The sequence below is a fragment of the Panthera onca genome, chromosome B3, assembly GCF_046562875.1.
Source record: "Panthera onca isolate mPanOnc1 chromosome B3, mPanOnc1 haplotype 2, whole genome shotgun sequence".
Lineage (NCBI taxonomy): Eukaryota > Metazoa > Chordata > Mammalia > Carnivora > Felidae > Panthera > Panthera onca.
In genome coordinates, this window is record NC_138344.1 from 17,028,530 (window position 1) to 17,056,177 (window position 27,648).

The 27,648-nt window shown below is 48.9% G+C and overlaps 1 protein-coding gene across 2 annotated transcripts in view; it reads right to left on the reverse strand.

Moving 5' to 3' along the window:
• Window positions 1–27,648, reverse strand: part of IGF1R (insulin like growth factor 1 receptor) — a 307,717-nt gene that overhangs the window by 9,445 nt on the left and 270,624 nt on the right. For both annotated transcript variants that reach the window (XM_078448958.2, XM_078448959.2), the window contains exons 15-20: window positions 27,100–27,170; window positions 22,483–22,712; window positions 22,061–22,171; window positions 17,723–17,882; window positions 13,551–13,680; window positions 7,399–7,533 (exon numbers count right to left, since the gene is read on the reverse strand). In XM_078448958.2, the coding sequence (XP_078305084.1) occupies window positions 7,399–7,533; window positions 13,551–13,680; window positions 17,723–17,882; window positions 22,061–22,171; window positions 22,483–22,712; window positions 27,100–27,170 (837 nt within the window). The remainder of the gene's footprint in view (window positions 1–7,398; window positions 7,534–13,550; window positions 13,681–17,722; window positions 17,883–22,060; window positions 22,172–22,482; window positions 22,713–27,099; window positions 27,171–27,648) is intronic.

Sequence of the window (27,648 nt, forward strand, 5' to 3'; positions counted from 1 at the left end):
AATCAGGAGACTATAGATGCTGGAGAGGATGTGGAGAAACGGGAACCCTCTTGCACTGTTGGTGGGAATGCAAATTGGTGCAGCCGCTCTGGAAAACAGTGTGGAGGTTCCTCAAAAAATTAAAAATAGACCTACCCTATGACCCAGCAGTAGCACTGCTAGGAATTTACCCAAGGGAGACAGGAGTGCTGATGCATAGGGGCACTTGTACCCCCATGTTTACAGCACCACTTTCAACAAGAGCCAAATTATGGAAGGAGCCTAAATGTCCATCAACTGATGAATGGATAAAGAAATTGCGGTTTATGTACACAATGGAGTACTACGTGGCAATGAGAAAGAAATATGGCCCTTTGTAGCAACGTGGTTGGAACTGGAGAATGTTATGCTAAGTGAAATAACCCATACTGAGAAAGACAGATACCACATGTTTTCACTCCTGAGAGTGAAATCCTGAGAAACTTAACAGAAACCCATGGGGGAGGGGAAGGAAAAAAAAAAAAAGAGGTTAGAGTGGGAGAGAGCCAAAGTATAAGAGACTCTTAAAAACTGAGAACAAACTGAAGGTTGATGGGGGGTGGGAGAGAGGAGAGGGTGGGTGATGGGTATTGAGGAGGGCACCTTTTGGGATGAGCACTGGGTGTTGTATGGAAACCAATTTGACAATAAATTTCATATATTGAAAAAAAAAAAAACTTCTGGCTAAAGAGACGCTTTTCAATAAAAATGGCTAAATGGAAGGCTTGACTGACAGACCACTTGCTCGTTTGGCCTCAGGGAAGAAGCCCAGGGGGGCACGGAGACCAGTCTGCAAAGGCAAAGCCCTAAGCCAACCTGGCCAAGCTACCTTGGAAGTCCTGGGGGGAAAGGTGTCCGGTCCGGGAGGGAAGAGTACGTGACCTGCAGGGAGGGTGGGAGCCTGAGAGAGGCTTTCTGCCTGTGTCGCTGCCGGGTTTTAGAAATCAGATTTTGCAGATTATGTTGTACTGGACCAGCCACACCCATCTGTTCACGTATGTCTGTGGCTGCTTTCAAGGGACACCTGCTAGGTGAGTAGCTGGAACAGAGACTGCCTGGCCTAGAAGCCCAAGATCCCGGCCGTGTGGCCCTTTATGGAAAACGTTTACCACTCGTGCTCTAGCAGAAAAAGATGTGGACAAAATACAAAGACCAGATTTTTTGCCTTGGCCATGCCACTAACCATTTGGCAGGGCTAACCTTTGGTTAATGCACCCAGTAACACACAGGGTGTCGGGCAGGCGGGGTTTTGTGTGTGTGAACTGCTTGAATCCTCTCAAGTCCTAGAAGGAGGTGCATTGTAACATGTCCCCATTTTGTAGATGAAGCAGCAGAAACACCAAGAGAGTAAGTAATTTGTCCAAGGTCCCCAAACTGGTGAGGCGGGAGCAGGATGGCATTCTCTGCAAAAGAGTATGGTTGTGCTTTGAAAACCACCTACCTCAGGAAAAGGAATTTTCTCCACCTCAACAAGGGAAACCATGGTCCCCCTAGGAGAGCCATTCCTGTCCTCATAGTCACCGTGTGACAGCTCCTGCCTGGGGTCACGTGGCACACAAGCCTGCCTTCCCTTACCTCCCATTGCTCCCCAAGAGAAAGGACTCCATTCCCACCCCCCACCCCCAACAAACGGGGCCATAAATACTCGAAACCCCTCTCTGTGGCTCGGCTGTGATTTCCTCTCTGGCTGACTGACTTATCCCTGAATAGAAGCGCAGCCAAGGCCAAGAACATGTGATGTGCCCTGGCTCGGTGCCCCTGTGGCCAGGGGGAGGGGAGGAGGTGCTGAGAGGTGCCACCAGTGACTGGAGTGACATCAGCACAAACAAACCATGTGATGCCTCTCTTAAAGCCTTCCAGGGCTGCCCATAAAAGGAAGTCTTTCTTACTCTGTAGGACTCAAGACCTTGTTTACACTATCTCCACAAGAAAACTTTCCAGTAGACTCTAGAAGGATTTATGAACTGATAAAACTCTTCTTTAAAAAGGCACATGTTTTCCCCCTCTCTCTGCCCCTCCCCTGCTCGCTCGCTCTCTCAAAAATAAATAAACATTAAAAAAATTTTTTTAAAGGCACGTTTTAGAACTAGTCCGCTCTGGAGCAGTGCTTTACCCAAGGCCCCCTCGTGGGGGGTGAGGGGATGTGCAGACCCTCCACCTGGGGCAGGAACAGGACCAAAGGGGGCTGCTGCCCCGCTGTGAAGCTGCTTCACAGAGGCAAGTGTGACCCGAGGAGGTGGTGTGAGGGAAGAGGGACAACTGTCCCGACCCCTCCCATCCTGCACACAGGGGGCCTCAGGATCGTCACCTTCCTCTAGGCCCTGCTGCATGCACGCAGGTGGTGATCACAAGCCCAGGTGTGAGAGGCAGCCCAGCCTCGGCCCCGTGACAACCCAACCGATGCAACAAAGACCAGATTCTAGAAAGGCCCTGCAGGGCTTGGCATACCCCTCCTCCACCTCCTCCTGGCAGCCTAGAACAGCCAGGATTGTCTTATGAGCCGCTTCTCAGCGGCGCCTGCCAGTGGGACGGCAGGCCTGCCCATTGCCTTGCCCCATATCACTCTGGCTTTGGACTGAGACCAGACTCAGGGCCCAGGTACCACGGGACGGCCTGTAGTTGCGAGGCCAAGCACGCACCAATGGCCATTCCTGACTGTTTGGATTCTACTCAAGCACCCTATTCCCACACAACCAGCACAGGATCACAGCAAGGGGGAAAACCATGTTTGAAGACTACAAGAACCACCAGAGTCCCCTGAATGTGTTTCAGTCTCCTCTGTGAGTTCGTGACTCTCTGGGCTAAAAAGTTCCAATTCTTTCCTGCGTTGTGTATACTGAGCACTGCCCTGGCAAGGATCTGGACCTGTGACACTGTGGAAGTTTTACCGAAAAAGATATGGCTTCTTGGCCCAGGGCTTACAGCTCGCTGCACCTCTGCTCGAGCCCTCTCCTGCAGCATTACAACCCGGTCCTTCTGCCACCCAGCTTCTGAAAGCTGGGGCCTCGCCTCGCAGCCCTGTCTCTGGGACGTCAGCGGTCGGCACGCAGACACAGGCGCTCAAGGACACTCGCGGTGGCGGTACAGAGACGAGAGCTTAAGAGAAGGTTAAGGACAGGCTTTGTCGTCGATTTGAAGCCTAAGTGCTCTGCGCGGTTGAGGGGAGAGGGATTCTTGGCTGCTCCAGAGGAGCCCATCCCACCTGCTTGTAGATACCACCAAGATGCCGCTGCTGAGCCGAAGCCCCTCACCCCCCACAGCCGCTGCACGCCAGCCCCCAGGTTACCCTACTGGTGCCCGCTCACACCTCTGGAGCCACACAGTGGAAGTGGTTTCTTTCCCACCCGGGCGCCCAGCAGGGCTTTTGGGAAACGCCCAGGAGCTCAGTGACGTTCCTCTCCTCTGGCAGAAACGGGAGTCCGCTCTTTTGTGCCCCATAACAAAAGAACCCCTCTCCCAGAACACTTCTTCTTTACCTAAGCTCATCAATAAATTCAGAAGAACAACACGGACACTCCCTGCGCCATCAGCTAACCTCCTTCCATTCTGTTGTTTTCTTCGGAGGGAGAACAATTTGCCAGGGGGGTTCTGGAGGGCAAAGCAGAAATGCCTCCGGAATCAAACACGTAATATCCAAGAGTAACCTCTCCATGTGAATTTCCTTGTCACTCTATGCTGGGAACAGGAAGTCTAGCGCCTTTCCCATGGCAGGTGGGCTGCTTCCCAGGCATATTAAATTAATACCAAAACTCCAGTCACCGGGAGGTGGATCAACTTTAGGGAGTCCCACAAGTTTCTCAGAGGCCGTTTCTCCGAGTCAAAGAGACAGCTCAAAAATAAAACCTCTCCTCCCACTACCCCAAACCACACGAACAAAACCGACACCTGCTTTCTCGGACTGTGGCTAAGCTTCCTACACCACCACCAGCCCCAGCATCAGCCTCTATTCTGGCACCAGACCCTCGGTTGCAAACTCAGCAGGCATCACTCCTTATACTCCATTACTGAGATTTTTTTTTTTTCTCCGAAGGAAGATTTTTCTTATAATGAGCTGATAAGAATACAGTGACCACACTGTTCATGGAGAACAGTCACCTGTGAGGCAACCTGGGAGTCAGTGGGGTGTGGTACCCAGCCCGCGGTGATCCCCACCTCCTGGGGCTCATGCCTCCCGTAATCTCCTCCCACATCACAGAGGACCACCCCTGAGTTTCGGCCATGAAGGACACTATGGCATCCGCTCCGCTCTGGAGTCCTTTGCTCTCGGGCAAGCTACAGGCCCATGGCCCAAAACTAGCCTACTGTCCAATTTTTCTGGTGAGGCCTCTGAGCTAAGAATGGTTTTTATATTTATAAAATGGTTGAAAAAAAATCAAAATAAGAATATTTTGTGACATGAAAATTATGTGAAATTCAAATCTCAGTATCCCCAAGTAAAGTTTTACCTGAGCACAGCCACACTCATTCACGTGGTATCTGTGACTGCGTTTGCACTATGAGATCGTATGAGACCACAGAGCTGAGAACACTTCCTATCCGTTTTTCTAGAGGTAAGTTTGCCAAGCCCTGCTTGGAGAAGCCAGCTGCATGCCAGTTGCAAGTGGGTCCCGGCCCTAGTCAAGCCTTCTGATGACCGGAGCCTCGTGAGAGACCCTGAGCCAGAGCCATCCCGCTAAGCCGCTCCCAGGTTCCAGGCCTTCAGAAACTCCATGAGATGGTAAATGCTCATTGTTGGGTTTGGGATAATGACCCACTGTGTAAAAAACTAATACAGGTGCACAGAGGAAGCGTTTCCATGCTAGGGAAGAAAGTGTGAGGGGCGCCGGGGTGGCTCAGTTAAGTGTCCGACTCTTGGTTTTGGCTCAGGTCATGATCTCACGGGTTTGTGAGTTCAAGTCCCCGGTCGGGATCCATGCTTGCAAAGCCTGCTTGGGATTCTCCTCCTTCTCTTTCTTTGCCCCTCTCCCCTGTTTGTGTGCTCTCTCTCTCTCTCTCTCTCTCTCTCTCTCCCTCCCTCTCTCCCTGCCCCTCTCTCTCTTTATATATATATGTATGTATACATGTAAATTAATGTGTATTATTATGTACCTATTTAATATAAATGCAAATTAATAAACATGTACTAAGTGACCTTTTGAGTCTCTTCTAACTTTGGGTTCTGAAACCTGAAGAGGCTAACTGGGAAGGTTCTTGAGGGATCTGGGAAACCCCATCCCCCCTCCCTGCCCCATATACACAGCCCTCTGAGAAATGGGGCCTCCTGTCATTGGTGGGTCTACTCTGCACCCCATGTCCAGCCCCGGGCTCAAATGATCAGGGGGCTCCCCCGCCCTCAACACACACACACACACGTGGATGCCAGAATGCTGCTTCCCCTATGGCAGTCTTGGGTCCTCTTTCTTAATTCCATACCAGCTATCCCTGGGCTTCAGCTGAACAAACATTGAGAAGCAGCAGTTAGGAAGCATAAGGCTCAGCTAATGCACTCCAGAAGCATGGGGTGCCGCACTGAGTCCCCGAGCCCAGAGGTCCTACAGCCGCACGGTCAGAGCCATGGGAACAAGGCCTACCACATCGACGTGGATTCAGTTTTGGTAGCAACAAAGTGCTTCAGAAAAAATATACAAAACCCTGGTTTGTTGATGGACAGTGGTTTCTGCTTCCCAAGCTGTGGTAGTCCGATTCTAAGATGCTCCCCCAGATTCCTGCCCCTGGGGTCAACGCCCTGTATAACCCCTCACCTGAATGTGGGTCAGACTAAGAAAGATGATGGGGTTTCACCTCGTTATGGAGTTTTCTCATCAGCTGACTCTGAGTTAACCAGCAGGGAGATGATCTGGGCTGGATGTGGCTTAATCAGCTAAAACGAATGGTAAAAGCAGCAGAGATTCTCTTGCTGGCCCTGAAGAAGTAAGACACTCCGGCGGGAGAAGACCCATTCTCCGGAAGGCCGGCGGTTCTGCAGCCCTAGGCATGAGTCCTGCCGGAGGCCCAGAGCCTCAGATGCTGGCGCCCCCAGGCTACGTCTGGATTTCGGGCTGATGAGACTGAGCCAAGGGGCCGGCACACCCGTGTCCAGAGTCCTGACCCAAGGAAACTGTGAGAGACTCAAAGGAGCAAAGGTTTCAGGACTGTCGAGGCCAGTTTCCCTGGTCCCCAGTGGACGTGGTATCAGACTCATAGTGGCAAACCCACCACCCTGAGGCCCGGCCTGGGGCCCCTGCTCGCTGGGGGCCTGGTGCACGTGCAGGTGGCATATCTGGGGCGGGGGGGGGGGGGGTCTTCCACACAGACACAGAGGCGGCCTGACATCTCCTCCGGGGTTGCTCCCAATGTGAAGCCACACCTGTCCTGAAGAACACTTCTGGAAAATTCCGGAACTGGTGCTGAGGCATGAGTGGTAGCCTACCTTCTACCCATTGGGATCCAGAAGACTCTACGAGCCCTGCTTTAACGTCCATGTGGAAAACAAGTCCACACTCTCTCCCTGCTCCTGTCCTGCACCCAATGACCCAACCACAGAACACCTTCACACCCTCGTCTGACTCGTTCCTCCTGTGGACAGTGAGGCCCTCTTGCCCTCGACAGCTCTGATCTGCGCCAACAAGGAGTGCAACTAAAGGCGCTGAGTAGCGAGGCCCAGGAGGGATCACGGACACCCTCCCATCATCGGACAAACCTCAGGAACAAAAAGCGGAATGTTCTTGTTGTTGTTGTTAAAAAGAAGCAGCTTGAGGTGATGAATCTGCCAGCGCCCAAAGCTGTACACCCCCGGGGCTGTGTCGGGGCCCCCTGATGGGCCAGCTGAACCACATTCCCAGTCCCCATGGGTCACTGGGTGAAGCCCCAGAAAGCGTGTTGCTTTCACAGCTAATGACTTCGGTCAGCACTCAGCAGAGAAGAAACCTTGTGTGTGGGGGGGGGGTGCCACGGTGGAGGTGGCACGCGGTGGGAAGAGGCCTGAGGTTTGCCCTACGTGGTGCCAGAGCAGTCCTGCCAAAGGCTGCAAGAGGCTCCGGGATTTGGCTTAAGAGCAGCCAGTGCCATGTTGTTGCCCCCTCCCCCAGTTTTCTTAAACTCTGGTGCTGAGGCCGGTAAGGATCGCTTTGGTCAAATACTTCCCAGAGATGTCTGGCCTGAGACCCCAGGTGCAAATCAGGACTAAAAGATTAAGGGAGATGCGGTGAACTTAAGGTGACTCCGCAAAGGCACAGGGTCCTTCCATCAGGATAACCTCCTTCCAAACTGCACCCCGCCCCCTCATCTCCACCTGCCGGGCCGCAGAGACTGGCTCTCAGAACCACCCATCTCGGGTGACCCAGGAAGGGTCATCGAGGAGGGGAATCTGAGGGAGGGCATCAGGGGCCCAGGCGTACGTACAGCATGTCGGGGCAGTTGTCCGGCTTGTCCAGAAGGCCGCCCTCCATGACGAAGCGAAGGACTTGCTCGTTGGACAAGCCCTGGTACGGCTGCTCGGCCAGTGTGGCGATCTCCCAGAGAACGACCCCGAAGGACCTAGGGTGAGAGAGGGGACGTGAGGGCTCAGAGAGGGGCGGGCAGCCCTCACTGCCCCTTCCCTTCCAGCATTTCCCCACTCCGGGTGCTGAAAACGTGCCCTCGGCGTGGTGACTGAGCGAGCGTCCTCCAGTGCGCCCAGCAGCGGCGAAGCGTGGCCCTTGTCTTCCCGCAGTGTGGGCAAAGCTGTAGCAGGGGGTGGTTTGCAGTGCCCCCTGAATGACTCAGAAGCACCTGCTTTCTCATTTGAACCCTGGGCAGGTTGAGTTCAGGGCCTGGCCCCAGCCACGGGCCCAATAGGGCAGTGTCTCCCAAATGTGCTCTATCCTCTAATTAAAGGCAGGTCCCCAGGCCCTGCCGGGACAGTGGTTTAGTGACCTCGAATACAGCCTGGGACAATCAAGCCATTCAACAAGCTCCCCTATTTTGGAAACTTGTACCCAAGTAGCTCTCAATGCTGGCTGTGGAGTGAGACTCCTGGCAAGTTTAGAAACATTTTTTTAATGTTTATTTATTTTTGAGAGCGAGAGAAAGAGACAAAGTGCAAGTGGGGGAGGCGCAGGGAGAGAGGGAGGCACAGAATCCGAAACAAGCTCCAGGCTCTGTGCTGACCCCCACGCAGGGCTCGAACTCACAACCCGTGAGATCATGACCTGAGCTGAAGTTAGATGCTTCACCGACTGAGCTACCCACGTGCTCCTAAATATTTTTTTAATGTTTATTTATTTTTGAGAGAGAGAGCAAGCGAGTGAGCACGAGCAGGGGAGGGGCAGAGAGAGAGGGAGAGACAGAATCCAAAGCAGGCTCCAGGCTCTGAGCTGTCAGCACAGAGCCCAATGTGGGGCTCGAACCCACAGACCCTGAGATCATGACCTGAGCCAGTCAACAGACTGAGCCACCCCCCCACCCCTCCTGCTGAGTTTTCAAAACATACTGACGCCTGGGTCTCTGACCGCAGTTCTGACTTCCACAGGTCTGGAGGGTTAGAAAGCTCGGAAGGGGATCTCACAGGTCCAGTGGGGCCAGTGGGGAGGGAAGCCCTGTGGGAGTGAGCTGGGGAGCTGCTGGTCTGTGACATGTGACGGGGGCTCAGTCTCACAGGGAGAGAAGCCAGGAGCACAGCACTGGCTGACGGCGGGCTGGCAGGCAAGGAGGCGTCCTTAAGAAGAGTTTAGCTGAGGGGCAAAGGGGCCGAGGCGTAAATTCAGCAGCGGGGGCAGTGAGCCATTCCGCTATGCATGCAGTTTTGCCTGCTGGTTTAGAAGATCTAACTGCTGGAAAACAAATTAAAATATGTGGACACGCACACAGAAAGTTCAGACAGGTAATGTTTAAAAGGAGATGCCGTAACCTGCAAAATAAAGGTGACCTCCCAACACTGCCACCTCGCACCAATTTTCCTCGGTCTATGTGCCTTTACGCTCAGTTCATTTCAGCAAAATAAAGCAGGCTCGTCGGCAGCAAGCAGCCCGAGGGGCTTCCGACAGGACTGCGGAAGGGCCAGGGGGTGCTAGTGGCAGAGCCACACTGAAAATTCTGGGGCCTGGCGCTTCCCACCGAGAGCTCCCGGGATCCTGGCCCGGAGCCTGAGCCAATGTTTTATTCACTGCTTCAGCTATAGCTACTTTTCCGTGAGCAAAAGGTTTCTGTACAGGGGCGCCTGGGTGGCTCAGTCGGTTAGGCGTCCAACTCTTGATTTCAGCTCAGATCATGTTCTCACGGTTCTTGGGTTCGAGCCCCATGTCCGGCTCTGCACTGCAGCGTGGAGCCTGCTTGGGATTCTCTCTCTGCCCCTCCCCTGCTCCCAAGCATGTTCTCTCTCTAAATATAAATAAATAAACATTAAAAAAAAAAAGGTTTCTGTGCAACTTTGTACTAAGAACAGATATCAGATATAAATAAAATCTTAGCAGAGGACCGACTCACCCAAGGCCCTTTTTAATTTCCAGTGACCAAGAAATAGCCTTTATATTGCACAAGAGACCTAGAAAAGCCAAAGACTCAGAGGCCTAAGTGTGGCTGAAGGCACACTTCAGAGGCTTGGGCTGAAGGCAGCCGGCTTCTCCACAACTCTGGTGCTGGGATGTCATACTGGAGTGGGCCTGGTCACATCGGCAGCGTGCCTCGGAGCTCCCAACCTTCGTGTCTGGAATGCGGTACAGTGCAAGGAAAGACAAGCGTGGCTGTTTTTACTGATTGCAGGCCTGGCCTGAGGAATCCTCTGAGAACAACACAGTTCCCTCCCAGAGCCCCTTCTCCTCCACAGACTCTGCCGGTGGGGCCAGCCCCTCTCAAGCAGCCCATTCTCACTCAACGGCTCCCGCACGGACTCTTTCGGCTCCGGGTGCTCTGTTTCAAGCTCCCGGTCACTTGGCTATCCATAAACTTCCCGTGTCTCAGCCCAAGCTCTGCCTCTCGGTCCTGTTCTTCTGGCCTCAAGTAGTTGGTGTCCTGCCTCACTCGAGCAGTCAACCCAAGGCCGTCCTTCCCTCGGCCTCCTCAGGGCCCACCATGGCACTGACGGTCCTCCTCGGCCTATAGCACTCTTCCTTTCTGGTGCTAGCACCGTTCACCATGCGGCCTGATGCTCTAGCTAACATGAACATCTTAAAACAGTCTCCCGTGTCGCTCTTCCTTCAGAAACTTTATGCGTCTTTGCAGAACCTGAAGAATCAGGCCCAAGCCCCTGACACAACATCTGAGGCCTTACTTGCTCTCTCTCCACCCTAACTCCCTCAAGGAAGTCCCACCGTCTTTCGCAAGCGTGTCCTCCCGCCATAGCCTCTCTCGGCATTCCCGCGGTCTAGAACCTGCATCCCCACTGCCTTGTAAGTGACACTTCTACTTCAGGGTGCCCCATGGCCCCGTCTCTTCTGGCCAGGCTTTTGTGACTCCAACCTGTCAGGATCACTTCCTCTTCTCCACAAGACTTCACCCTTCCAGGACAGGGAGTCGGTCTCTAGTCGCCCCGTTCTTGCACACACTGAGCATTTCCTGGGCCTCACCAGGCCCTCACGGTCACACGCATGAAGTCACACAGCAGGTAACAGGGCTGGCCTGGAGTGACTCCTGTGTGATGTCAGTATCCCTCGTCAGGGAGGGCCACTTGATGCTGGAGTCTGGTCATGCTTCGCGGGACGTGACCGGCAGAGTCCAATGCGTGAAGGCTGAGCCATCTCTACCCCACACCAAGACGCCCCCCCTGGCATCACTAGTTGCCACAGGAGCCATGTAAACATTCAGCAAGCTACTGCAGGCCTAGTAGGGAGTGCAGACACTCCAAAGCAGACCTCACCTCACAGGTTGAGCAGCCAAAGCCCAGAGATGCCCCGTGGTTTGACCAAGGCCACACGGCCAGACAGGGACACTAAGAGGCAAAGCCTGTGTACTTTTCAAAGCAGATGATTTACAACGGCATGGGCACTGGTTTCAATGCCTTCATATCGTACCGAGTCATGAATTTTGTGGACAGGTTTCATCTGTAAACACTAGACAAATGTCTTTGCGTGACGTCTTTTCCAATCATGAGCACTGGGGGGCTTGCCCCGAAGAAGGTACAACTTGATGTGACTATCACACATCAGTGCCACTGCCACCTGGGGCCAGCGTTCAGGAACCACACCTCAGCACACCACGACAGGATCATGTCTGTGTCCCACCCACCAGTAAATTGAGACCTACACAGATCTCCACATTCCCCGCTGACGTGAATTAGCCAGCAAAGAAGCAAATAATTTTAAGTGGGTGCGGGCCTAGGTATTTGTGGAAGTTTGGAAACCTTCTCAGTAAGTCAAGAAATGAAGACTGTTGGAGGGTGATCCAGATGCCCAGGGAGGGGACACACTTGTGGGCCCCAACTGCCTAGTTTTTTGCTTGGTTCCCTCCATCCCTGGAGGGCACACTTGTGTCTTCTAAGCCAAAGGAATCGTCCTGCAAGGACACGGTGCTACGACAGAGCTGCAGGGGTAGGAAGCACAGAGCCCGAGGGCCTGGGAATAAAATCTCAGAGGGCACTGGGAAAATGTGGAAGTGTTCAAACTAGAGAAAAGAGACCACTTCCTTGTGACTCCAAGGCCCGTCTCGTCAAAAACAGACGAGAGCATGCGAGTGTGCTACAGAGGAGGGCCAACAGGTGTCACCAAGAGGCAGACTTAAGCATCATATGAGAAAGACGTGCAAAGAACAAGGGCGTCTTAAGAGTTAGGGTGGCCTGTCCTTGTGAGGGAGAGGACAAGTAGTCCTGGAGACATTTGAGCAGAAGCCTGAACGCTAGCTGTCAAAGAGGCCATGGGTGGGATGTGGGGGCTGGACCCGACCTTGGGAGTGCCTCCCAAACCAAAGACGCTGAGGTCTCTTTGACACAGTCAAATACAATTCTCTGTATCTCTTTCTAGAGTTTCAACTATTTGGGAACACCTGTTTTGTGCTATTGAATACAATCTAAGGTGACTCCCATTCCTTTGACAGGGAGGGCATGAGATCCTAGGCAGCTGAGGAACCTTCCATATTCACCAAGTCCTGGCCTACCCTACCCATGTTACCCTCAAAGGCTGTGTTACCAAAAAAAAAAAAAAAAAAAAAAAAAGAATTTAAAGCACTGTTAATGCCTGAACACTGAACGGAATGATTATCAAATAGACACTCTTGTTTACATACACATATTACTCATGCATAATGTCGATGCCGTCGAGTGGGAGAAAACTGGCATCGAACCCCCTGCAAGTCCCTCTGTTGCTGCTGCTGGTGGCATTCGTTGCTAACCAGGGTTTGGGCAAAATTAGCCTGTGAGATATTAATAACTCTAGTTTTATCTTCTCATCCTGCCTCTGCTGTCCCTGGCTCGCACGGTTTTCTATTTTATTGTACTACAAGCTGACCTCAGAGCTTTGGGAGGTATAGAGGCTACAATAATCAGATGCATGAACAGACCTTCTCTCCCCATCATCTCTACATCTAAAAATGGTGGTGAGCACTTTGATTTGACAGCAAAGAGCTAACTATCTTGGACAGACCGACTGCAAAAACAGATCTCGTACGTGAACCCGAGAAGCAATCACGCTTTGCTGGGTCGTATTCAAATGCTATTTCCAATTTGCACCTGTCTTCGTAGTGAGATCCAAGGCCCTTGAACTACGAAAGGTTCACGAGGTTAAAAAAAAAAAAAAAATGATGTCGGTCACTATTTAAATAGCTCCTCTATGTGGTCGTCCAGACAGTTGAGTAAACAACTCCCATTTCCGTAACACAGCAGCAATGGGACCTCCCGAGAGGACAGCCAAGAAACTAGTTGACGTTCTAGGAGGTAGATGTGCCAGGGCCTCAGCCTGCCAAGGACCTCAGTTGTATTTCAGAACCTGGCCTCCTCTCCACAGTGTTGCTGAGGTATCACAGGAAACAGCGCTACTGAGAGTCTTCTGTACTCCTCAGCTAAGCTTTCTACCCCAAGATACGTTATCGTGAAGGGAGACACTGTGCTTTCTACCCCATCCCTGGGTCCACAATGGTGAAGTCCTTTGAAAAAGGACAGACAGCAGATGGGACCAATGAGAGAACACATCCAGACTCACAAGCTTTGGGTGTGAACAAAGGAATGTCTGCAATCCGGAGTTGTAATTAGGTGAGGCAGCCGCACACACACCACGTTATCTATTTATTGGGAAAGATGGAACGAGGGCAGGTGGCCAGGGGAGAGGTGAAGTTTTCGGACATGTCCCGGCCCCTGATAGTCTGTCTCTCAAGGGCTCCTCGCCACTTACCGAGCACTTAAGGACTGCAAGAAATGTGGGTCTCACAAATTCTTTAGAGCCCACAAATGCCCGCTGTCCTCAGCTAGCCCACTGACAACAGGAGCCTTTCAACTGTGCAGGACTATGGCCCACACAGCGCTTGGCCAAAGCTGGAAACGGGGTAACGATGCATAGAGACCAATAGAAACATAAAGCCCTCGAGACGGAGCCAGTGGGATCTGTGGAAGCTGGAGGGCTCTGGGCTCGCATTACAGAAGAAGACTCTCATACCAGACGTCAGAGTGAGTGGTGAAGACCCCATCCTTGAGGGACTCGGGTGACATCCAGCGCACAGGCAGCAGCCCCTTCCCTCCTTTCCGGTAATAGTCTGTCTCGTAGATATCTCTCGTCATACCGAAATCTGTAAGGTGGAGAGAAGGCACAAGAGTGACGCACTTTGAGCAGCTCTCAGGGCGGAAGCAAAGATGTTCCATCACAGCTGTGGGGCACCCACGGGTGAGCCACACTCTCAGGAGGCTGGGTATCAGCATTTACAATTGTATAAGGCAGAATCGATAAGGGATGACTGATCGATTAATCCTGTGACAAGTAAATACCAATGAATGTCTGCTTCAAATAGCTTTACAATTTGAGTCCTTTGAAAAAAAAAAAAGTTGGGGCACCTCGGGAGGGCTCAGTTGGTGACGCATCCGGCTTCGGCTCAGGTCATGATCTCATGGTTTGTGGGTCGAAGCCCCACGTCAGGCTCTGTGCTGACAGCTCAGAGCCTGGAGCCTGCTTCAGATTCTGTGTCTCCCTCTCTCTCTGCCCCTCCCCCACTCACACTCTGTCTCTGTCTCTCTTTCCCTCTCAAAAATAAACAAACATTCAAAAAATTAATAAAAATAAAAAAATTTAATTTCATTCCAAATAAAGAAACAGATAAATAAAAAAGTTAATTCCTTTATTCATTTAAAGTGAGAAGCAGTTTATAAATTACCAAGTCTCCCACTTTATCAAGAAAACATTCACGTGTAGACCAAAGGTCATTTACATGTGGTTTTAGAACCTGGTGAAATAAATAAGAGCATTCTGATTCTTACTTACTTGGTAGCACTGCCCCACTGCCAGAGGAAATAAAATAGTCTTACTGCTTAATAAGGGGGAAAATATTGAAAGTACCAATTCACGGGGAAAGAAAAGTACACAGTAAGATGCTAGGAGATGCTATTTACTAGGCCCCTGAAGCTATTACCCAATAATGTTTTTCAACATAATGCTCCTACTCATTTTTGAAAATTTGTTCCATTTTCCATGTCTCTAAAAGATGTCACATAATTATGTTTGATGGCAGGCCTGCTTTATAATCCTAAATTATCGCTTCTTTGTCAGATTTTGATTTTCCACTCAATCACCCAACCTTTTCTTACAGGGACTCTTCCGTTTCCTTCCCCAGGAGAAAGGGCTGCTCTCCTTTCTAAAATGTTCATTCATGTCTCTAACTGTGCCACAAAGCGGTTAGGCTACAAAGCAAACACAGGGAATAAAGTTCCTTGCACGTTAACCAACACAACTTACTTGTACTGAGCTGAGGGGTCAACAGCTGCCTCTGGTGAAATTACTTGTCATGTTTGGACTCCATGAGACACCGGGCATTGGAAAAACAGATCTTTCGAACCCAAGTGAGGAATAAAAACGAAGTGTTGGAACCCTATCTCAGAATTAATCCAGTGACATGCAGAGGAGAGGACTTGTCTTTACTTGTACAAAAAGGAGAAAAAAAAAAAAAAAAAGAAACCCCAGAAAAAGAACACAACCTATTTCTTCCACAGCACAAAAGAAAAATTCCAAATGTTAGTGAGAAAAACTGCAAGTACAAATGTCACTGTAAATGTGCCACTGTGTTAAATGGCAAATATGGTCCTTGCTGATTTGGACTTCAAATGGCAAGTGGCCCGACAAGAGCTCTCCCACCGTGATGTGAAACCGGAAAGCAGGTAGCATGAGCTGAGCTCCTGCGTGTGCCAGGAAGCGGGTGTGGGAAGCAGGATGCTGATGGCCCCAGGAACTGACATCTACTGGGGACCTGTCCTGTGCCAGGCGTGTGCTTGGAGCTGTCCTGTGCCCAGTCCTGCCCACCATCTCGTGGGTCTGCTCTATCAGCATCCCCATTTCCGAGGGAAAGAAACTGAGGCTCAGAACTTAAGGCACTAGTCCCAAGTCTCATCTGCTAGCGGCAGAACCAGGATTTAAGCTCAGGGCTTCCCTGTTCTGTAGCGCTGGGGAAGGAGGGCTGCCTGGCATCTCCATGGGAATAATCTGAGTCTTCATGGAAAAGGGGAAGGAACGAAAAGGGAAGGGGAAGGGAGCAGGGAGCACAAAGAAAGCCCAGACAGTGGCGAGAGAGGCTGTTTCCTAGAAACCTTGGAGCCTGTCAGCCTCTTGGGATTCAAGGGGCACCAGACATGTGGATGCCTCAAAGGGCCAAATCCAGGGACATACTGGTAGCTCATGAATGAGTAGTTCTGATGACTCAGGGATGTCTGCTCTATGATATGGCTCCATTCATCATCTCTGTTTCCTCCAAATGAAAAATAAAGACACTAACCCCTAATTTGATAACTATTCAAGAGGGGATACTCCTCATTCACAACTAAAGGACCGAAATATTTCATTCAAAATCATAGCTAAAGAAAAAATATACTGCTAAAGAAAGATGAGCATTTCCATAACAGATAGTTCAAGAGCTAGAAAAAGGTTAAATTTATTTTAATTTTTTTTTTTTCAGTACTTTGAATATATCATTCCACTCCCTTCTGGCCTATAAAGTTTCTGCTGAAAAATCAGCTTATGGTCTTATGGGGTTTCCCTTGTATGTAATTGCTTTCTTTTCTCTTGCTGCTTTTAAAACTTTATCACTACCTTTTGCCATTTTAATTATTATGTCTCTTGGTGTGGACCTCCTTGGTTGATTTTACTGGGGGCTCTCACTGCTTCCTGAGTCTATTTCCTTCTACAGATTAGGGAAGTTTCCAGCTATTATTTCCTCAAATAAATTTTCTCTCTCTTCTCCTTCTGGGATCTCTATAATGTGAATGCTATTATGCTTGATGGTGTTGCTGAGTTCCCTTAACCTATCCTTCTTTTTTATCATTCTTTTATCTTTTTCCTGTTCTGTTTGGTTGCTTTCCATTACTCCCTCTTGCAGTTCAGGGATCAGTTCTTCTGCTTCCTCTCCTATTGATTCCCTCTAGTGTATCTTTAATTTTGGTTACTAAGTTCTTCATCTCTGTCTGATTGGTTCTTTGGTATATTTTCTGTCTCTTTGTTGAAGGTCTCGGTGAGATCCTCTACTCTTTTTTCAAGTCCTGTGAGTATCTTTACGACCATTACTTTGATTTCTCTATCAGGCATATTGCCTACCTCTGGTTGGTTCAGCTCTTTTGCTGTGATTTTGTGCTAGTTTTTCAGTTGGGACATAGTCCTCTGTCCCCTCATTTTGTCTAACTCTCTGTGTCTGTTTCTATGTGTTAGCAAAGTCAGCTACATCAAGGAGGTTAATTTTAAATGGATTTTGGATGTAAAGTGTCCTCTGAAGTTTCTCAGAATAAATACTTGATGTTTTTCTGAGCCATTGTCATCTCATAATGGGAAGGTAAGGGTTCTGGTAAAAGTAGGTAGCTTTCCTGAGTAGCCCTGAAGTTATAAGTGTTTTTATCAGGATTAAGAGATCAAAGCAAAACCCAAACCTAAAGGCTAAAATGAATTTCTAACCAGCACCAGAAATGCAACCCAACCCCCCTTTTTTTGGTGTTTCAGTGGGTGGTGGCAACAAGGGGTCTAACCAGCAGGTTGATCAGCTAAGCGTTATAATACACAGGTCAAGAGCTTAGAGGTTGACCAACTTGGGTGTGAACCCCAATAAGCAGTGATCTTCCCTCACCTGAGTGATTGCACCTCCCTGTCACTGTTACTGCTCTATGCAGGGGCTTCACTGTTGGGGGCCTCACATCTTAGAAAACTCCATGGACCACTGAGAGGGCAAAACCCCTTTCAAGCCAGAAACATTGGAGGAAATGTTGGTAATTTATATGGCAACTTTTACTCCCAAGTCAAAATCACCTGAGGACATTGCCTCAATTATTTCTGTAACCAACGCTTAGAACTCTTCTGCCCAAAAATGCCCCAAATGCCAGGAGAGGCTACCTCAGAGACCATGGCTTCAGCTCATCCTTGTCCACTGCCTGTTCTGCTGTGCCCACATGTGTTATAGGGATTTGAGCCAGCCCAGTGAGGTTTGTGATTGACTATCAATTGGAGACAACCAAGTTATTCCCCAGTACAAGACTCTGTACTCATGGGAAGCACTGGAAAACCTCTTCACAGGTGGGTGAATGCCAGCTCAGTCTCTGAAATGTGTGTGAGTTTAGCTCCTGCTCAGACCTGGGAAGCTGAGAACACACCTCCGATTTTGACCGTGAAATCTTCAGCCACCATGCAGTTCCGGGCAGCAAGGTCCCTGTGGACAAACTTGTTGGCGTTGAGGTATGCCATGCCGTCTGCAATCTCTCCAGCCATCTGGATCATCTTGCTTAGGCTTGGAGGTGCTAGGACTGGATTATTCTGTTGGAGATTAAAAAAAAAAAATTCACGTGAGAATTTAGGAGTGTCCCCCACCCTAATTCTTCCAGGGTGTGCAAATCCATCTTTGTTCAATCTGAGCACCACAGGTCAGTCTGCTAAGAAACAGGACTTGCTCAGAAGGAACATATTATTATGGAGACCATAGCATCTGCTTCGTGGTAAAGTCATGCGCTTGCCCGCTGACCACATCACACAGAGTTGCAGAGAGAAACGCTAATTAGCACAACTTGGGACCAGCATTTTCTATTTTGGGTAGGGCAAAAATTATTTAAAGTGAAACTAACAATTTCAGATATTAAGATTTCTTGATTACTCAAGTTTTTATCAGTTTATATGTTCCTTTTCTGTCTATAATCAAAGTGCAGGTGAAAGGAGCGAGAGAATATTACAAAGGCTGTGTGGAAATAAGTAAATGTGTTTCCCAAATGGACACTGTATGCTTTATTTCCCATGTGAGCATCGTTATCAAGTATCTGATCTTTTTCTTTCTCTTTAACTTTCATCTAAAGTACAAAAGTATCAGGACTAACATTTTCACTTCACAACGTGGCACTCCTTGGGTTGTTGTTTTCTGTGGGCACCAAGGAAAACAGGCACTCGCCAATTAATTTAAGTCCAGATGAAGCATATTCTGGAGGGGGATCAATGTAAAACGGGGACACGTAACATGATAAGCATTTCCTCTTTGTAGAGGAGGCTTTGGAATTAAAGAGAAATACTTCAGAATAATAAAAAATCCATTTAGAAAAAAGCTTATATAAAACATGTGCCCAAATCTCTCCATCCTAAAAAAATAAAAAAATACAGAGCAAATCAGCCCGCCACAGTTTAGATACTAACCACCTCTTGCTTGTGCTGTGCGATAGAGTTTACCTCAGTTTCCCTGACTACAGAGCATCTGTTACAACACTGCAAAGCCATATTACTCTGACAGGTCCCAAAGCGCCACCTTCCCGGCTCAAACCCTGGGTGCCATGGGAAGAGCATGCCTGGGTGGGGTCACTGCCGGAAGCATGAGCTGGGACCACACATGGAAAGTGCCTGCCAGTGCCTGGCCAGGGTCTGTGCTCAGTGGATGTTGGCTTTGCCCAGAGATGTGCTGGTTTCTGCTGAAAGCTGCCTTCTAGAAGCAGTACAACAACCCTCCAAAGCGCTTGTGGGGTAGTTCCCTACACATGGCGTATGTTTACATTCTGAAGAGACTATCAAGACAGTCTCTGGTGGTTTAAAATACTTATCACGGAGTTTCCTGGGAGAAGTGACATAATGTCCCCAAGGGTAAGCCCAAACCAGCACTTTCTTTTTACATGGGAGTCTCCTTTAGACAAGCTTTTCTGGCTCAGGACCCACCGTTGCCTTTTAAGCTTTCTGGGGCTTTAGATGTGCATGGTATGCTAGGAAATCTGCAGGTGAACTGTTAAGTTGATGCTCATAATACTTAAGCTGTGGAGTATTAAGTATATGTGTTTACTGGAAGTGGTCATTTATGGGCGCCTGGGTGGTTCAGCCGGTGAAGCGTCTGACTTCAGTTCAGGTCATGATCTCACGGTTCGTGAGTTTGAGCCCCGCATCGGGCTGTGTGCTGACAGCTCAGAGCCTGGAGCCTGCTTTGGATTCTGTGTCTCCCTCTCTCTCTCTGCCCCTCCCCTGCTTGCACCCTGTCTCTCTCTCTCCCTCAAAAATACACATTAAAAATTTTAAGAAAAAAGAAGTGGTCATTCATAGTTAACATGAAGGATAGAATCAATAAAAGGAATCTGATTATACATATTGGAAGAGAGGGCTGACATTTGATCAGTTCATGGTGCCACAGTGCCATTCTTTCAGGCGTTTCAGAGAGCGGAAATCTTTAATCTGCTTCGAGCTACTGAAGGCATGTATACACAAACACCCACATTTAGCAAAGTAAATGAGCAAATCTTAACTTGGGGAGAAGATGCCAAATAGAGTATAATGAATCTGCAGGACAAGCATACATATTTTTATCCTTGACCTGAGTTAGAACAAGTTTAAATCTGACACATCTAAAAGTGAATTTGAGATCTGGAAAAGGGACTCTCAGAAACCTTCTTGTCCAACCATCTTATTTTACACACGAGGACACTGAGGTGCGGAGGCCCGAAGCAGCTGCCTGAGGACGGCAGACAGCTTGCAGCAGAGCCGGGACGGAGACTACGTGTTTCCAAATGTTTATTCTGTGCCTGAAATCGGGGATGCAGGGAATGAGCGTTTCATACTTTTCAGATGTCTGCATGAATCTGATAAGAAATACACTGCCGTGTCTTGAGCCACCTATCTGATGAAGCTTTTCTCCCTCATGCTGGCTTGTGTATTACAGAAGTGAGGCAGTTTACGATCCAGGGGACCTGGGGAGGCACACTGTAGAGCAGAGGGTGGGTGTGTGTTGTAAATCATCTTGCTCAGGGCCCCGGGCCACACTTGGCCTCGTGACCCTCAGAGAACCACAAGGACAATCATCTGCTGTGAATGGAGGAAGCCACGTGCGAACAGGTGCTCAGAACTAAAATTTAAGGAACAACTACTTGGGAGATAATTAAGTTGTAGATGAAAAGAAAACCAAAGATTAGACTCAAACAGGGAAAGGCTGTAGAGATTCAAAAGGGAAGTATTCTGGGAATACAAGCAGATGCAAAGCCTGCTCAACACAGAGCAAAGTCAGGGTGAAAGTGAGGCCTTCAGACCCACTGAGGGGGCCGAATGAAAGGCAGATGTTGCTGGTATTATTTGTAAGTATTTATCTACCAGTTTATTCCTAGAGTGACTCACTTGGAGTCATGCTTCCATATGCTAAAAAGCTGCCTTGTGGGTTCATGCCACAGACGGGGAGACACCACAGTGACTAATGAAAAATTGCAGAGGACTTCAGCAGATTTACAAGTTGAAGCTCATAACACAAATTGGTCTTTTTTACTAGACTAAGCAGACACTGTGCAGCCGAGGTGATTATCATTCTGCCTCAGGATCAAGCCTGACATGTGGATGCAGAGTTCGAGAAAACAGGGCCTCCCGGTCTCAAAGGCTCAGACTGTTGACAGCCTGGGGGAAGGGACGTGTGTGGGGAGGGGGCTCATGAATAAGGGGGCATCTATGTGTACAGAGCCAGGTGGGAAACCACACCATCAACAAGAATCACGTCAACCTAACATTGAACTCTGACAGGCGTTTACTGAAAGACTGCCTGCCACAAACACGGACCCTGAACTGGCAGCGCTCGGAGCCTGGGAGGAAAAGCTGAACACGATGGGGTGGAAGGGGAATCCACTCGGAGGACCATAGAAGAGAGAGTTGGTGCTAGGGGAGCAGTCATGGAGGGTTCCTGCCTTCCGGGCAGGGGAGCAGGGAAGGCTTCAGGGAGGAAGCTGTGCAGACGCAGGGAGAAGTCAGGGAGCACCTGCGGCAGAGGAGGGACCTAGAGGGGGGCGGAATGCAGAACAGGAGCACAGAGGGGTTAAGTAGAAGGGTATCTGAGAAATGGCAAGGGGCTCCCACAAAATCTTGAGGTCTCTCTCTAGTCGGGGACATCTTTCATACAAAGAACCTGTAACCAAGCATGCAGCAAGAAACATTCAATGTTGAAAAGTAAGCAGGTTTAGGGGCGCCTGGGTGGCTCAGTCAGTTAAGCGGCCGACTTCAGCTCAGGTCACGATCTCGCGGTCCGTGAGTTCGAGCCCCGCGTCGGGCTCTGGGCTGATGGCTCAGAGCCTGGAGCCTGCTTCCAATTCTGTGTCTCCCTCTCTCTCTGCCCCTCCCCCGTTCATGCTCTGTCTCTCTCTGTCTCAAAAAAATAAATAAACGTTAAAAAAAAAAAAAAAAAGGAAAAAAGAAAAGTAAGCAGGTTTAAAGACACAGGGGTGCCTGGTGGCTCCGTTGGTTGGGTATCTGACTTTGGCTCACGTCATGATCTCACGGTTTGCGAGTTTGACCCCGGGTCGGGCTCTGTGCTGACAGCTTGGAGCCGGAAGCCTGCTTCCCGTTCTGTGTCTCCCCTTCTCTCTGCCCCTCCCCGGCTCACACTCAAAAAAATTTCTTAAAAATAAAAAAATAAACACACAATATCTTCTGGGGGGGGGGGTGTGGTGGGAAGGTGCTAAAGAAAGAACAGGTAACGTATGAAGTCCATGAAAACCAAAACTGACCTCTATTTCTGGCCTCAGAGACCTGAGATAACTTTTGAGATCGCCCCGCGTCATCAGTTCCATGATGACCAGCGTCGGCTGGCCCTGGGACACCACGCCCAGCAACCGCACCTGGGAGGAATGACAGAGAGAAGGACTCAGAGGGTGAGGGTTGCCCGTGACAGTCCCCATCCAGGCTGCTAGAATAGTCTGTGACCTGCAGAGCCCAGATGTGCAGGCCACAGGGCCCCCACTAGCCGGGGTCTACACCACAGCCAGAGCTGCTAGTGCACAGGTGTCTAAGGGCCAACAGTGAGGTGACGGGGAACTCCGGAAGGCGGGGCGAGACACCAAACCCCCAAGTGATGCCACTGACACTCTGGGGGGCCCCACTGAGGTGTTCTCCCTGCGTCAGTTTCTGGCTTCTCAGGGCATTCTCTTACCACATGGTGACAATTGAACTCCTTCATCACTGAAGCCTCGTTGAGAAATTCAATCCTTTCACGCATGCTCGCGGCCTCGTTCACCGTTTTGATGGCCACCCTGGTTTCGGGCTCATCTTTAACCACGCCTTTGGCAACTCCTTCGTAGACCATCCCAAACGAGCCCTGCCCCAGCTCTCGGCTCATGGTGATTTTCTCCCGAGCAACCTCCCACTCATCAGGTACATACACTGGAGAAGAAGAAATCAGAACCGAAACAGGTAAGGCAGGGAGCCCCTGGGCAGAAGGTGCTTTTGGGGAAACCAGAATACAAGATGCCACTTCCTGAAGTCCACAGAGAACATCAGGAAACAGTGACACGGCTTGTCCTGAAATCTTTGCAAGACAGCTACACGGTCACACACTGGTATTTCAAGTCTTTAAGGATTCTGAGATAATTTTAGGATACTAACAGCACACAAGAACCACAAAGGAATCCAATTTGAGATGCGCTAAGTATAGAATTCACAACAGGCTTCAAAGACTTAGTACGAAAAAAAAATCACGCAAATATTTCAATAGTTTTTAGACTGACTACCTATTTAAATTGATAATACTTTGGACATACCGGGTTAAATAACGTGTATCGTGAACACTTTTTCACCTCTTTTTTTAATGTTTTTTTCATGTTATAGAGAGAGCGAGCGTGAGTGGGGAAGGGGCAGAGAGAGAGGGAGGACAGAGGATCTGAAGTGGGCTCTTCACTGACAGCAGTGAGCCTGATGTGGGGCTTGAACTCACGGATTGTGAGATCGTGACCTAAGTGAAGTGGGATTTCAATTGACTGAGCCACGGCAGGTGCCCCTCACCTGTTTCTTTTATACTTTTTTAAACGTGGTTATTAGAAAAACTTGTGGTTACATATGGGACTGGCCTTCTATTTCTATTGGTAGCACTATTCTAGTTTAGACAAGTGTCTCCAGCCTCACTGAAGCCCCTGGGGTGTCTATATAGGAACAGAAGCTGCTGAACTCTGGCACCAAGGACCATCAGTGGTGAGCAAGGTGGAGGGACAGCTGATGAGCACAGGGGTCTCCCCAGGGCCCTGGCCTGAGTTCCATGAACTCAGGGACCGCCCACAACTGGGTTGAGGGGCTGGGAGGTGGGACATGGTAAGACAGAGCCTGAACATGACTTCTCCAGCCAAGGCTTTCAGTCAATCTGGTTTAAGAAAACAAAGAAGTAATTCCAGGCAGGCAGGAAGGAGAAAGAAAGAGGAAAAGGGAGAAGGGAGGTAAGAAAGAAAAGAAAACAATACAGAGGATCCATCCCACAACTCAGATGGGCAGAATGAAAATGAAAAAGAAAAAGAAAACTGTGACCTGTTCCATTACCTCCCTAAGAAATTTCAGTTATAAGGACATCCTTCTAATGCTGTGTGTGCTTCTGTCCTTGCCAGAGAGGGGGATTCCCAGCAGGCTCCACTGTATACCAGGAAGGGGTCCCGGCTCAGAAATGCAGGACTGGGGAGCTGCGATGGCATCTGTGTTTGCTTGTATGCTTTTGGACGTTAACCTTGCTCTTACGGCTGGATGTGGGAGAAGCAGTGGCTGGCAGCTGTATTCCAACACCACTGGGTCTCCTGTACTTTTATGCCTGGAAGGAAAGACGTCTATAAATTAGGCCCAGGAGATCCCACCAACTTACGCCACTGAGGAGTGTCCAATATGGCCTATGTTCATCAATCTAGAATTTTCTCTCATATGCACTTTTGTATTTCCCATTACATATGTAGTTTAGGAATTTCGTAAACGGGAGTCTACCTTCTATGTGGCTTAGATGTTATACGGCCCCTAAGAAGAGGCTGAGGCTTGCTTAGGAGAGAAAGTATGTAAGACAAGCCAGTAGATAAGACTCTTCACGATACCCCTCAGAAAGTATAAAGAGAAACCGCCTGTATCCGTTTATCTCCGAAAATCCGGGCTTGCTTTTAATCAGAATTAACTCTGTAGCACACCATAAAACACGGAGTTAAAACCAATCCCATTCCTTCCTTGGGAGGTCCCTGAAGTCAATACTTGCAATCTCTTTCTCTAAATTCAACCCAGCAGCTCTGACTCGAGCCAGCAGGTCCTAAGCCCCGCCAGCCGGCAACGGGTTATGTGCACAATGTTATCAGCACTTCCCTAGAGGGGATTTTCGGTATATTCTGGAGAATGGTGACGTGCAGAATAGCTTCTGGAGAAAGAAGTTTTTAAAGCATTTTCGAACTGCAATGTCATTTTGTCGCCCCTCGAGGAGACTAGCTATAAGGTGCTTGTCAAATGGCCGAATAAATTAAGTTCAAATGAGGTGACCGTGTTCCTACCTGTTGTTGGCCTGGGTGACAGTGCGTTGGGTTTTTATTTTATTTTTAAAGGCGAATCAAGGCATATTATGAAAGTAGTTCTGGAAAGATATAAAATTTGCATTCAAATCACCCTTAGAGTCTGATATTATTGTATTAATGCTCTTTCTAAGCTTCCTGGACACTTCATAGTCAAAATGACAAAATGCCAGTCTTCTGTGCTTTATTTCAAAGCAGAGCAAATTCTCTGGAATAGCCTTATTCCACCTCTACAGAGAAGGAAAGTGGCCTTGCATTTCCCTCATAAATTCCATTAAGTGTGTGATGACTCCTTACCTTATCTGACTTAAAAAAAAAAAAAAGCTATTAATTATATAAGCAATGCATAAAAATCTTTTTGCTTTTTTTTTTTAATAAAGAAAAAGATACTTTCCACAAGTAACTACTATTTTAAATTTGGTGTGTATCCTTCCAGAATGTTCTCTATGTCTTATATACATACATACATTACATAAAGGAGTATAGAAATATGTGTGTGTGTACATGTGTATGTATATGTACACACATACCTACATGCCTATTAAAAGTACAGCTTTGTGGGGCACCTGGCTGGCTTAGTTGTTTAGGCGTCCCACTCTTGATTTCGGCTCAGGTCACAATCTCACAGTTCACGGGGTCAAGCCCTGCATCAGGCTCTGTGCTGACAGTGTGGAGCCTGCTTGAGATTCTCTCTCCCTCTCTCTCTCTGCCCCTCCTCTGTTCGTTCTTTCTCAAAATAAAAATAAAATAAAGACATTAAAAAATACAACTTTGTGAGACGTCTATAGAATCAGGAAGAATGTCCTTATTCTGCACTTGATTCCCATTCAGGGGAGGCTGCTGTTGATCGGCTTTGCTGTAAACAGAACTGAATTAGAAATTATTAGAGAAATCATAACAAAACTTTACACATTTATACAGTGCTTTTAAAGCGTCAGTGTGTTTTCTTATGTTTTCCATTTACTCAGGGTAATCGATCAGAATAATCACAACTCCATTTCACACGTTCTACACACCAACTTTCACTTCACCTGAAGCAAGAAGGAGGCACACACTGTTTCTAAACACACCTCCCTGAATTCATGTACTCATTGGCTTATCTGGTGGACCCAAGCCAGCTCCTCCTGTGGGTCAGCTTCCCTGCGGTCGACAAGATGCCAGAGACCATGTCATCCTGACTTCTCAACCACCTAGTTATGCACATGTGTCCTCTGAACCTCAGCGCCTCACCTACAGACAGGCGGGCATAAGAAAAGCCACCTTACCGGGACACAGGGATCAAAGGGAACAGCGTTCGTAAAAGCCCCCGGCAAGTGCCGGTATCACTAGACCCCAGGACCAGTGCCCGGCCTGGACTTACTTATAAAGGTTTGGATTCAAGCACAATAGGGAGAAGAGACAGTAAATAAGGAAAAAACGAAATAACCATCGAATAGAACCCAACTGCCAAGTCAGACCTCAGTCACTTAACTAAATGGACCTCATGAGTTATTACCCAAGGGTATGTGAATGGGCCGTGAGGGTATAAGTCATAGAAGCCCGGTCAGGAGGGAATGAGCAGAAAAACTCCAAGACAGAAAAATGCAGAGAAGCCATGAGTGATCAAAGACCATCATAGCGATACGAAACTCAGGCTGAAACAGGTTTAAAGGAACTATTTGGTCAGCTGTAGCGTATCCTCTGACTAGATGTCAACAATTAAACAACTTTTGTCATCCTAGCATAAAATCTCAGGCAATTAAGTAAATTGACAACTGTGGGGACCAGTTGTCTCTGAAGACTGTTTTTCTTTGGGGGCATTCCATACAGTCCCAGAATTTTCGACATATTCAGTGAACTGCTAAAAACTTTGATTTAAAAGAGAAAGGGGGCGGGGCACCTGGGTGACTCAGTCCAGTAAGCGTCTGACTTTGGCTCAGGTCACGATCTCACGGTTTGTGAGTTCAAGCCCTGCGATGAGCTCTGCGCTGACAGCTCAGAGCCTGCTTGGGATTCTCTCTCTCTCTCTCTCTCTCTCTCTCTCTCCCCCCCTCCCTCTGCCCCTCCCCTACTCGCTCTTTCTCTCTCTCTCAAAATAAATTAACTTAAAAAAAATAATAAAAATTTAAAGAAAGTGTTAATGACGACGTATTTGAAGCCAAAGTTACGTCAAATGACGCAAACCTCTTCTCCCTAAATTAGCCGCACTCCTGAAAGCTCCCCAGTCTGGGACCTGACTGGGTCCAGGCAGTGCCCGGAGCTTAGCTGCTTACCATCTGCGGCACTGAAGTACTCTGGGTTCACCGAAGCATACAGCACTCCATTCCCCAGTCTGCTGTTATTTCTGTAAGAAGGAAAAAATTCAGGTTAAAAAAAACCCGACGTGCACACATCTCATCTTTGCTCTATCAGCTTTATTTATCCTGTTTTAAGTATCAGGAGGAAGGGAGCAAGGGGCACCTACTGCCTGCAGACCCTCACCTACACTCCCCCATCTGCCTGGAGCCGAAGACATCTGCTAACAGGGCTCTGGGCTTCCTCAGTGGTCTTGGATGAAAGCCTCGTAAGAAACATTTGTTTCTTGGGGCACCCGGGTGGCTCTGTCGATTGGGCGTCTGACTTTGGCTCAGGGTCATGATCTCATGGTTCGTGAGTTCAAGCCCCACCTCTGGTTCTGCTCTGTCCACACAGAGCCCACTTCAGATCCTCTGTCTGCCCTCCTCTCTCTGCCACTCCCCTACTTTCGCTCTCCCCCAAATTAAGAAAAAAACAAAAAACCAAAAACAAACAACTGTTTCTTTACTTCATTGGAAATTGAAAGG